A 12,115-nucleotide genomic window follows, 5' to 3' on the forward strand; every position below is an offset into this window, starting at 1 on the left:
ATATCAAAACATTTATAACATGTGAAAGCTGTATGAGGTAGAACACCACGTCGCCCACAAGCTTGGTTTGCAGTGGGAGAAGCATAGGGAGAGAGAGATCAGTACGTTGTTGCAATTAAAGATAATGAAAGAATCATAATCGATACCCAAATTAATTATCCATTTAAATTAAGTAGAGAGAAGAAGGTCACGAAGGTATCTTATTCAACAAGATTTGAAAAGTGGTTATTGAAGGAGATGGACGATAAAACCAAAGAATATGATGGACGATTAAACATAAATTCTTATAATTAATAAAGTTGGTTTAAATTAAATTTGCTAAAGAGAGTCAAACGATTTATCCAATCTTCTTCAATCTTTAATGGAGATGGTTTTTCAAATGAGTTATATAGAACTGCTTGAAACAAATTAATGAGCTTTAGGTTGTATTTGGATGTGATGTAAGTTAAGGGTTCGGTTTTGTATGCATTTGGAAAGAGGGTGTAATTATTATGGATGTAAATTAATTTTGGTTTAATTTTGTATGTATTTGGATGGAGATGTAAAATCCCATCAGTTTTAAAATTTTATATGGATAATTAATATAAAAATTACATCAATTTTATTGATGTAAAAATTAAAAATCTACACGCAACGGCCACTTTCTGATTCTACACTAATGATATTTTATGCTGATCCCAAACGCAGCCTTAATTTATAGCCAACAAAAGCACCATTAGAACTGGCCTAAAGTCAAAACTTCTCAAGTTCAAGAAATGACAAATGAAAGAATCAAATACCATGAAATTACAGTCGAGAAGTAGAAGGCTTCCGATCCCTTTATTAATTTATTTAATTTTTGTTACCCTCCATTTTCTTTTCTATTAATGCTACAGTACTAAAGTACTGTTTATTCAATTTCCCTGTGAATGCAACTTCATAGAGATCTCTGTTATTAATTAATTACTACATTCTAACAAGTAAGGCTGTCACCCGGCGACACACCGAGTTTGTTACAGTAGTCGGTGTAGTACCCAACTCGAGCCTGAACAGCGCCGGAGTTTCCTCCTCCACATTCACCGCCATTAATGGCCCTTATCGTGGCGCCGAATCCTTGTCTCATGACCGAATGGACATTGTTCATCCAGAACCAGAATGCAGTCTTGAAAGACACCACCACGTCCTTAGCCACAGTCTCCGGAGCATTCAGACCGTTGAATCCGATGCTCTGTCCGGCAGGCCCGTAGTTGTAGTTCCAGGATATTTGGATCGGACCACGGCCGTAATATCCTTTGCCCGGAACGCATGGATACTGCGTGTTGCTCTCGTCACAGTAGTCCTTTGAGGCACCATCGATCTCTTCTATGTAGCAGAAGTCTGTACGTACGTAGGCCCAGAAAAGATTTAGATTTGAAAGACAAACTAATCAACTCAGTAACAGAGTTGCAGAGAATTGAGGAAACTTACGTCCAGTCTCGTGTGTGACATGTGCAAAGAAAGCAGCAATCTCGCGCTTCGAGTCGTCGGCGGAGCCATCCTGAGCGAAACGAGGGTAGGAATTAAGGGCGTTAAGAAAGGCACCTCGGGTGTAGAAGTTTTTGCCTGCGCAACCGGAGGCCGCTTTGCCGATTATTCCGTTGAAGAAATCGGGTGTGACAACGTCTGCAACTGAAACGCCGCTACTGCTGCCGCCACCGCCATTGTTGCAGGGACCCTGTTGGCATCCATCACCACAGTAAGCGTTGCCTGTGCCGCAGTAGCCAAACCGGCTACAGCAGAGGTTTGGGGCACAACCACAGTTCTGACCCACAACGGGATCCGGAAAAAGACTGGCTAGGGTTCCGGCCACAAGGACAGTTAGGGTTATAATTTTGACAGTAGCCATGGAAAGAGAATGGAGGAAAATGGTGGAGACTGAGAGTACGCTGCAACTGGAACGCCTGAGTGTGCTATTTATAGAGAAATAATTTGGGCCCCGTTTGGCGTGACTTTTCACGTGATTATTTATGGCATATCATTGAAAATTTTCATGAACCTTTAAATAGAGTTTTTGCATTTTTTCTATTCATCTATTTGTGTGGAAAAACGCGCAAAAAGAGACAATCTGATTCAACGGATTGCTCAGATCTTAATGCAAAAGCTCAATGGGCCTTTTGACTTCCAAATCTCTCAAAAGATTTACCCCATGATTGTTGTTGATTCAAAAAATATGACGTCTTAAAACCAATCCAAAACCTAAACCACTTTGGCCACAGGTTTCTGAGTCAGCAATTCGACTATCTAATTTTAATGAATGGTTTATTATAATTTAAAAAAATTAAAATAAAAACAATAAAAAATCATCAATGATTTTTGGCTAAAAAACGGGTTAAGGGTAAAACGGAACCGAGTACAGCATGCTGTACTAATGTAACATCACCCGTGATCACGGAAGAATTTACATTAAAAATAAAAATCATGTGAATATTCTAAGAAAACAACATCCAATTGCGCATTGGATCTGCTAAATTCATTTAAAGATATTCTTGAATGACAAACTCGTCGCCTACGTATGAGTACATAGATTTCCCCATCCCCATAGGGTCCATTTCCTTCTTTTTTTTTTTATGACAATAAATTCATTTTGTGTTTTATTTCTACTTGATTCTAAAAATAATTGAAAACAAAATAGTTATAATTTACAATTCTATATCCAACCAAATATATTCAAATACATTCCAACATGGTTTTTAAAATAGGACTGGACCGGATGGTTGGACCAGAAAAATCGAGAACTGATCAGGTCTGTTTTACTCCAAAACCATTGTTTCACCAAAAACATTGATTTGATCAGCAAACCACTGACTTGGGCAGTCGAACCATTTGAACTGTTCAACGGTTTTGACCATTTTTTTTTATTTTTTTGTCAAAACGGACCATCCATTCAGTTCGAACAGTCAAACCGTTCAACTCAGGAACCGGAACCCTGACCGGTTTGTTGTCCAATTTGACTTTATAAACCTTGCATTTCAATATATTCAACCATATTTTTTTGAGGTATTAACACAAATTCATTAACTAAATCACAAATACACAACATGAATCCCAAGTTTTGAGCCTCCAACCCATTTATTGAAAACACAAACATATATACACACACATCATAGGTCCCTACGTGGCAGGGAGAGCTCTTCTTGTTCCTAATTCATCTACAAATGGGATGGAAATTTTCCCATCCTCATCTGCGTGAGGGAAAAATCATTCTCATTCATGATCCATTCAGGGCATATCTCTTTTAGAATTAAAATATGGAAAAAATTGTCATTCCTAATTCCTAATTTTGTTTGACGTTCTTCCAAATAAAAGATTCACAAAATGGCTATGTCCATTCTAACCGAATTCGAAGTTCCTCATCGCATAACAGTACTCTTAAATACACCCACCTCACAGCATGTTACAAGCGTGCGTTGAAAACATTTTCCCATAAATAACAAGATACAAATAGGGGAGATGTTCCAGATCTGCCGCTGCAAGTGATGTGAGGATGGCGGGAGAAGCACATCTGTATTCATTCTAACAACCGGTAGGTAGAAACCCTAGAATGTATGTTTGTCAAATTAGTTAGGCAGATCATTGAATGACCTTGCTATTTTTCCACTATCGAAAAGAAAACTATCCATTGGACAAAGCTTGACGTGATCAACCATCTCACTTTACATAGACCCAATTTCTCTATTCTGGTTTTTTCCTCTATAAATGCCGATTCAAATTCGATCAATTAATCCATTTATAAAGAGATTAAATTCAGAACGACTTCGATCAGATTTCAAATTTGACTTGGACTAACAAATGAAATAAATAAGTGCATCCCTAATTAGTCTAGGAGTCTTAGTCCTCAAGTGGGTCCCATTAAAATTTACCACTAGGGGTGCTCACGAGTCGAATTTCTCATGAGTTATTCGAGCTCACTTCATGAAAAGCTTGTCTCAGTTCGGTTTAAACTGAGCTCGAGCTTGATATATAGGCTCGTTTGTTAATCGAGTCGAGCTCGAGCCCAGTGAAACTTGGTTCGTGAGGTTCATGAGCCTAATATAATAAATAAATAATTTTTTATTATATACATACACACATACATACATACATATACATATACACATAAATATATAAATATATATAATAAATATTTATAATTCTTAATTTTTTGTATGTAAAATAAAAAAGATGTTTTCATATGCATAATTTTTTATTAAAAAAACATGACTTGTAGTCAAAATCGAATCAAGCCGAGCTTGAACTCGTGAACTTTGAATCGAGCCGATCTCAAGCTCGAGCCTAACATGATATTAGTAAACCAAGTTCAAATAGTCAAGTATTCGGTTTGGTTCGGCTTGGCTTGGCTTGGCTCGGCTCAGCTCGGCTCGAATACACCCCTACCACCCACCCATATTGAGCATATGATATTATTATATTGGATTCATCATCAATTATAAAAATCTGCACATCCTCTCATTTGGATGCTCCTTCCGATTCTGAGTAACAAATTAAAAGAAAATGCAGGAATTCCGCAATTTAATGGAAATCAAACAAATGATTCTAAAGGGCTGTCACCAAGTCATTACATTTTAAGAAAAATTGACTTCCCCATGTATATGAATTTTAATGTACGTACTAGTGTGAGCGCACATGTAAGGGCGTCAATTGGATTGGATTTGGTCCAATTCGATCCAGTTCAACGTGAATCCATTACAAATGGGCCAGGTCCAACCCAATTTAATGAATATTTTGGATCAGTCTAATCTGTTCAAATTTATTTTAATTTAGATTAATTCTAATTCAAACTTAATCCATTGACACCTATATTCCTATCTTCTATCAATGGATCAGATATTGGCTCAATCCAACCCAATTCAATATAAATTCATTAAAGGTGGACCGGGTCCAATCCAATCCAATAAATGCTTTGGACCATTAAATCTAGACTGATCCAATTCAATATGTTTTGTTGGTCCATCCAATCTGTCCAAATTGATTTTGGTTTGGACAGGGTCCAATTCAAAGCTGGTCCATTGACACCCTTAGGCACATGCTATTCTATGCATAAAGATGGATTGCTCTTTTCCAAGAACTAATTTCTATCTTATAATGGTTTAAGGAATATGTAATACAAAGACACAGGATGATTTCAAAAATACATTCTAATAGGAATAGATGAGTCCGGATCTGCTCATCCTCACAGAGCGTTCCTCACATGGTCACACCTACCTAACATGTACCGGCCATACATCGAAAACATCTTGCATACTTGTATGTTGTTATTCATGGGAGATGTTTTCAGTACACGGTGGAATGCGACTGTAAGGTGGTATGAGGAGCGTTGTGAGGAGCAGATCTCAATTTAGAATAGATTGCCAGTCACCAATAGTTGTTACCTTAAAGCTGTGTTTGGAAACGATGCAAATGGAGTGTAAATCCTGGTTCAAGGTAAATTTGCACTCTTGTTCACTTTTACCTGTTTGGCAACATTGCATTGATAATGTAAGGTTGTGTTTGGAAACGATGCAAATAAGTGTGAATGCAAATATGTAGAGTGTAGAATGGTTCATATAAATTGCAAAATTGGTTTAGTCTTGCATTTACAAATTTACCTTCTTACCAAACAGACTTTTAGCCATAATGGTTGCAAACATGAATTCCAATAAAGCATATACTTTTTTTTTTTAATCAAAAGTCCCCTTGAATGCAAATTTACTTCTTTTTTATTGATGTACTTTTACAACTTTTTATCAATGAAAATATGCATTGGTCTGACATTTGTCAATGCATAAATGTAATGTTGCCAAATACAGGCAAAAGTGAACTAGAGTGCAAATTTACCTTGAACCGGGATTTATACTCCATTTGCATCGTTTCCAAACGCATTCTAAAGGTACATCAATAAAAAAGAAGTAAATTTGCATTCAAGTGGACTTTTGATAAAAAAAATAGCATATGCTTTATAGAAATTCATGTTTGCATCCATTACAACTAAAAGTCTATTTGGTAAAAAGGTAAATTTGTCAATACAAAACTAACACAACTTTATAATTTATATGAACCGTTCTACACTCTATATATTTACATTTACATTTATTTGCATTGTTTCCAAACGCAGCCTAAACTTGTATATAGAATAAAGAGAGTAATTTTTTGAAAACTAAAATACATCATTTAGCAAACAAAAAAATACAACTGGGGGCATGATCCGGTCCGAGCTCGGCCCCACCCAAAAACATTCCAGCAAGACATTGAAATGGTAATATTAAAAAGGGTAAATTGGTGAAAGTTTCTGATCGTAGCTAAATCTCCCAGAAGTTTGGTAATTAGCCTTTTCTGAATTTTCTAATATATATAGTTGCAAGTGGATTCTCTTTTAAATTTCTCTAACAAAATGCATGAAAATATCTAAAACATCTATTGAATCTGGTTTCTACGGAAAAAATAATATAAACTTTATAAACATTGAAAAAATAGAGAATTTAAAGTTGTAATTTTAGACAAATTTGGAAAAAAAAATCCAGTTTAGAAATGAAATTGGAAGGGTTTGAACTAATGATTCATATGAAGAGAAAATTTGGAAAACAAACATTTTGGTCAAAAATAACTGCATGAGTATTTTGGACATTCTCATTCTTCTTCTTAAAGGTTTATGACAAAAGGAGTCTACTTACAAATATTTTAGAAAGTTTAGGGGAAGTGATTGCAATTATCAAACTTTGAGTTCAAATCTGCTGACCACAACACATTAATGGCCACACTCATCCAGCTGTACATTGAAAATATCGATAACCACAACACAACCAATGTTCCATATGTGCGGCTCGGTATCTACACTACTACAGATTCTATGAAAAAAATGGGGCAGAGCCCCTATTTTCTGTCAAAATTAGTAATTATTGAATAGCTGTGTTGTTGGACTCAATAATTAGTAGCCCCTATTTACTGAAAATTTACTGTTATTCAAGGAGGGATTTGATAAGGAGAATGGGGTAGAGTCCCCGTTTTCTAAGTGTTTTGAAGTAGACTAGTTCTCCTTAGATAACTCTGTTGGTGTTGTTTTAGTATGTTTTTGGTCCTATAGACGTTTATAGACGGGGTGTTATCAAATAAACATTTAATTGATAAACGCTATTTTAAACGTTTATTACTTTTGTTGTTTGGTTGGGCATTTCATGGGTATTTCAAGCAACACCTCATAAAGCTATCTTCCACCTCAACTTAATGTTTATTGCTTTTGTTTTTTGGTTGGGTGTTTCATGGATATTTCAAGTAACACCCCAAAAAGCTATCTTCCACCTCAGGTTAATGTTTATTGTTTTTGTTGTTTGGTTGGGCATTTCAAGTAACACCTGCATAAAGCTATCTTCCACCTCAGCTTACAATGCTCCAAGTAAGCATTTCATTTCAATAAATGTTGGGGCGTTGGGAGAAACCCGAATTTGAAGTTTCCCCCAACGCCTCAAGCACATAAATCCAAGTGTTTCTAATAAACACTAAAACCAAACAATGGCTTCGTGCACAATAAATACCAATGCCTAAGGGGCGCTGATATGGCGGAGTTTTTCCAATAAATGCCCACAAAACAAAACATAGCCTTATGGATTACAATAGTCCTATCTCTTCAAGTAGAAGATCTTCAATATTGTGATAAGCAAAGTTTTTGTGCAAAAGGTGTATTAGAACAAGGTGGAACATATTCTATGGGCACGTGTGACATGGATGAATTAGAATTGGAATCGAAATTCGTTGGAATTACAAATAGAATGGTCTATTCCCATACCTGTTTAGCTCAATTAGAATCGGATTCAAATCAGAATTGGCTAAAATGGACTCTCATTCCCAAGAAAGGGAAGGGAGTGGGCAATATTCCAAAACTGCTATTCCCGTGAACCAACCTAATGCTATCGTTTTTGGTCATATACCAATTTTTTGTGATGTATCAATTTTTTTGGCTAAGTACCTCGTTATTTGACCTGGTGGTGAAGTGCCTTGGTGATGAGCTACTTGGTGGCGAACTCCCTAGTGGTGAGCTACTTGGTGACGAGCTCCCTGGTGGAGAACTGCCTGGTGGCGAGCTCCCTGGTGGAGAGCTACTTAGTGACGAGCTCCCTGGTGGAGAGCTGCCTGGTGACGAGCTCCCTGGAGGAGAACTACCTGGTGGCGAGCTCCTTGATGGCAAACTGCCCGGGGGAGAGCTATGTCGAGCTGCTTGTGGCGAGCTCTGCTGAGCTGCCTGGCTCCTTGGCGAGCTCCTTGGGGAGAACTATGCTGAGCTCCCTGGAGGAGAACTACCTGGTGGCGAGCTCCTTGATGGCAAACTGCCCAGGGGAGAGCTATGTCGAGCTGCTTGTGGCGAGCTCTGCTGAGCTGCCTGGCTCCTTGGCGAGCTCCTTGGGGAGAACTATGCTGAGCTCCCTGATGGTGAGCTACCTTGGTGAACTCATCATTTGACCTGCTCCTAGGCGGCTTGCAACTTAGAGGATGGTAGAGCTCTCTGGTGCAGCGCAACCCGACTGCCCTCTACATGAGGTGATCTCCTCTCCTTTGTATGCGGTGGGAGCTGAGGGACCTACGAGAACTGAATCAGAGGACCCAGGGGTGTTTACCCGGTGGGGACTCTCCGATGCCTAAGTTAGCATTCTGATAGTAGAGAGCTTGAAGATGATATTAGAGGATGAGAGAGCTAGAGAGTAGGGGTTACCATCATTTTTTTCTCTCCCCCCTTTGGGGGTGAGGTCTTTATATACTGGAGTCCTCGTGGGTTAGGTGGGTGGAAAGCCTCCAAATGGTAAGACTCGTCACATCCCGTTAGAAACGGGGCACGGTGGTGAACTCCTCAAGGTCGTCAGGCTGGCGCTTGTGTCAGGCGGCCAGGTCGGCGCTTGGGCCAGGTTGTCAGGCCGGCGCCTGTGTCAGTCGGCGGGTCGGTGTTTGAGCCAGGTTGTCAGGCAGAAGATCTTCCTACAATATGCCATACTCTTTTGTACTGAGCTGCCCGGGGGAGCTATGCCGAGCTCCTTGGGCTATGCCGAGCTGCTTGTGGCGAACTCTGTCGAGCTGCCTAGCTCCTTGGCGAGCTCTTTGGCGAGCTACCGAGCTCCTTGGCGAGATCCTTGGTGAGCTATCGAGCTCGTGGGGTATGCATGCCGAGTTTATTGGTGGGCGTCTTATGGGAGGCTAGGTCAGCTAGGTCAGATCATGTGCCAGGTTGATCCAGGTGGGCCAGGTCGCGCAGGCCGCGCCAGGCCGTACGCAAGCCGCGCCAAGCCGCGCAGGCAGCGCGCAGGCTACGTCAGGCCACGCCAGGTAGTGCACAGGCCGCGTGCAGGTCGCGCCAAGCCGCGCTAGGCAGATGCCCGGGTGGGTCACCAACTTGGTAAGTTGTTGCCTGGGTGTCGCCTATTTGTCACGAGGGAACACGTGTCGCAATTTCACTAGAGGGCCAAGTCTGCCCTCATCACTTGCCCCCCACTCCCGAGCTGAGAGTAACTTAGTGAAGGGAGTATATTTCTTCTTCTGGACCGTAAGTTGATGAGCTAGTAAGTGCTGATCTAATTCCTTAGGCTTTGGGAGCTGCCTATAAGGTGAGGAGGTCTTCGCCAGTTTAGTAGTGTAGCCCTTAGGCTCTAGGGGCAACTTATAGTTCACTTTTGCTGATTTTGCTCATGCCGAGGAAGCGACTGAGTATTTAGCAATAGTGTGGCCCGTAGGCTTTGGGAGCGACTCATAGTCCACTCTTCTTGACTTTGCCCATGCCGAAGAGGCGACTAGGTCTTAAGCAAATATGTAGCCCGTAGGCTTTGCTTGTGAGGTGTCGGGCTGACTAGGTGCCAAGCTACCTGTGAGGTGCCGAACTGACCAGGTGCTGAGCTGCTTGCGAGGTGCCGAGCTGACCAGGCGCCAAGCTACCTACAAGGTGCCGAGCTGGCCAGGTGGGTGCCTTAGAGCTATGATTGTGCTGCATCAGCTTCGTAATGCCGGTCACCCACTCCTACAAGAAACTATTAGGAACTCGACCTTCGGGGCAGCACTACTAACTTTAGGTCGCCAGCTCACACGGGAGCCTTAGAAGGATCGACTAGTAAGGGCGCCCATGTAGTCTGTTGGCCGTCAACTCCTATGGATACCACGAAGAGCTCATCTTTGTAGGGGAGACCTTGCGAGGAGGACTGATGAGGCTTTATCTGAATTGAAAGTAAACTTAGTCTATTAGCTCCTTACGTAGTCTTTGAGTTCATAAAAAATGTAAACTATAAAGCGAGAGCTTCAATTTCTAAAAAGTGAGGACTTAGCTTTCTAGGAGAAGAGGACTTAGCTTTTGTAAGATGAGAACTTAGTTTTTGTAGGATGAGAACTTAGCTTTTTGTAGCATGCTCCCATAGACGATGCCAATTGATGCGACCGTTTTTTGTCACATACCAATTTTTTGTGATGTATCAATTTTTTTTTGGCTAAGTACCTCGTTATTTGACCTGATGGTGAAGTGCCTTGGTGATGAGCTACTTGGTGGCGAACTCCCTGGTGGTGAGCTACTTGGTGACGAGCTCCCTGGTGGAGAACTACCTGGTGGCGAGCTACTTGGTGATGAGCTCCCTAGTGAAGAACTGCCTGGTGGCGAGCTCCCTGATGGCGAACTGCCCGGGGGAGAGCTATGCTGAGCTGCTTGTGGTGTGCTCTGTCGAGCTGCCTGGCTCCTTGGCAAGCTCCTTGGGGAGAACTATGCCGAGCTCCCTGATGGTGAGCTACCTTGGTGGAGTCATCATTTGACCTGCTCCTAGGCGGCCTGCAACTCAGAGGATGGTGGAACTCCTTGGTGCAGTGCAATCCGACTGCCCTCTGCATGAGGTGATCTCCTCTCCTTTGTATGCGGCGGGAGCTGAGGGACTTGCGAGAACTGAATTAGAGGACCCGGGGGTGTTTACCCGGTGGGGACTCTCCGATGCCTAAGTGAGCATTCTGATAGTAGAGAGCTTGAAGATGATATTAGAGGATGAGAGAGCTAGAGAGCAGGGGTTACCATCCTTTTTTTCTCTGCACCTCCCTTTGGGGGGTGAGGTCATTATATATTGGAGTCCTCATGGGTTAGGTGGGTGGAAAGCCTCCAAACGGTAAGACTTGTCACATCCCGTCAGAACCGGGGTACGGTGGTGAACTCCTCGAGGTCGTCCTGCTGGCGCTTGTGTCAGGCGGCCAGGTCGGCGCCTGGGCCAGGTTGTCAGGTTGGCGCTTGTGTCAGTCGATGGGTCGATGTCTGGGCCAGGTTGTTAGGTAGAAGATCTTCCTACGATGCGCCATACTCTTCTATACCGAGCTACCCTACAAGTGGTGAGCTGCCCGGGGGAGCTATGCCGAGCTCCTTGGGCTATGCCGAGCTGCTCGTGGCGAACTTTACCAAGTTGCCTGGCTCCTTGGCGAGCTCTTTGGCGAGCTACCGAAGTCCTTGGCGAGCTCCTTGGTGAGATACCGAGCTCGTGGGGTATGCATGTCGAGTTTATCGGTGGGCGTCTTATGGGCGGCTAGGTCAGCCAGGTCAGATCATGTGCCAGGCTAATCCAGGTCGGCCAGGTCGCGCAGGCCATGCCAGGCCACGCGTAGGTCGCGCAGTCAGTGCGTAGGCCGCGCAGGCCGTGCACAGGCCGCCTGTAGGCCGCGTGCAGGTCACGCCAAGCCATGCCAGGCCGGTGCTCGGGTGGGTCACCAACTTGGTAAGTTGTTGCCTGGGTGTTGCCTAGTTGTCACGAGGTAACACGTGTCACAATTTCACTAGAGGGACAAATCTGCCCTCATCACAACCCAACCCTAAATAGTAATTGAAAATCTACTATTAAATAAATCATGTTATTTGAATTAACTTTATTGTTAATTAAATTATTGTTAAATAAATCTCAATAATTTACTGTTAAATATAATTAACAATAATTCATAGTAATTGTTAATTTAATTAACAATAAGAACTATTAGATGATATGCATCTGGTATTTAATGTAACATTTACTTATTAAATGTACACATGCGTTGCATGTGGCAATTTTCAATGATAATAAAATTTAAATGCATTTATTAGAGCTCATGTTTCAAAGATAAGTGATCAAATCATAGTGTAATTATCATAAAAATGATA

At 41.7% G+C, this 12,115-nt stretch overlaps 1 protein-coding gene across 1 annotated transcript; it reads right to left on the minus strand.

The window, feature by feature from the left end:
- Positions 1-786: 786 nt before the first annotated feature.
- On the minus strand, positions 787-1,960 carry LOC148846011 (endochitinase EP3-like). The gene is made up of 2 exons (XM_088953282.1): positions 1,447-1,960; positions 787-1,356 (listed from the first exon to the last, which is right to left on the minus strand). The coding sequence occupies exons 1-2, from the start codon at positions 1,862-1,864 to the stop codon at positions 953-955; spliced, it is 822 nt and encodes a 273-aa protein (XP_088809408.1). The 5' UTR covers positions 1,865-1,960; the 3' UTR covers positions 787-952.
- Between the last annotated feature and the right edge of the window lie 10,155 nt (positions 1,961-12,115).

Source organism: Nelumbo lutea, chromosome 7 (assembly GCF_056320005.1).
Source record: "Nelumbo lutea isolate HS-2025 chromosome 7, American lotus-T2T, whole genome shotgun sequence".
NCBI lineage: Eukaryota > Viridiplantae > Streptophyta > Magnoliopsida > Proteales > Nelumbonaceae > Nelumbo > Nelumbo lutea.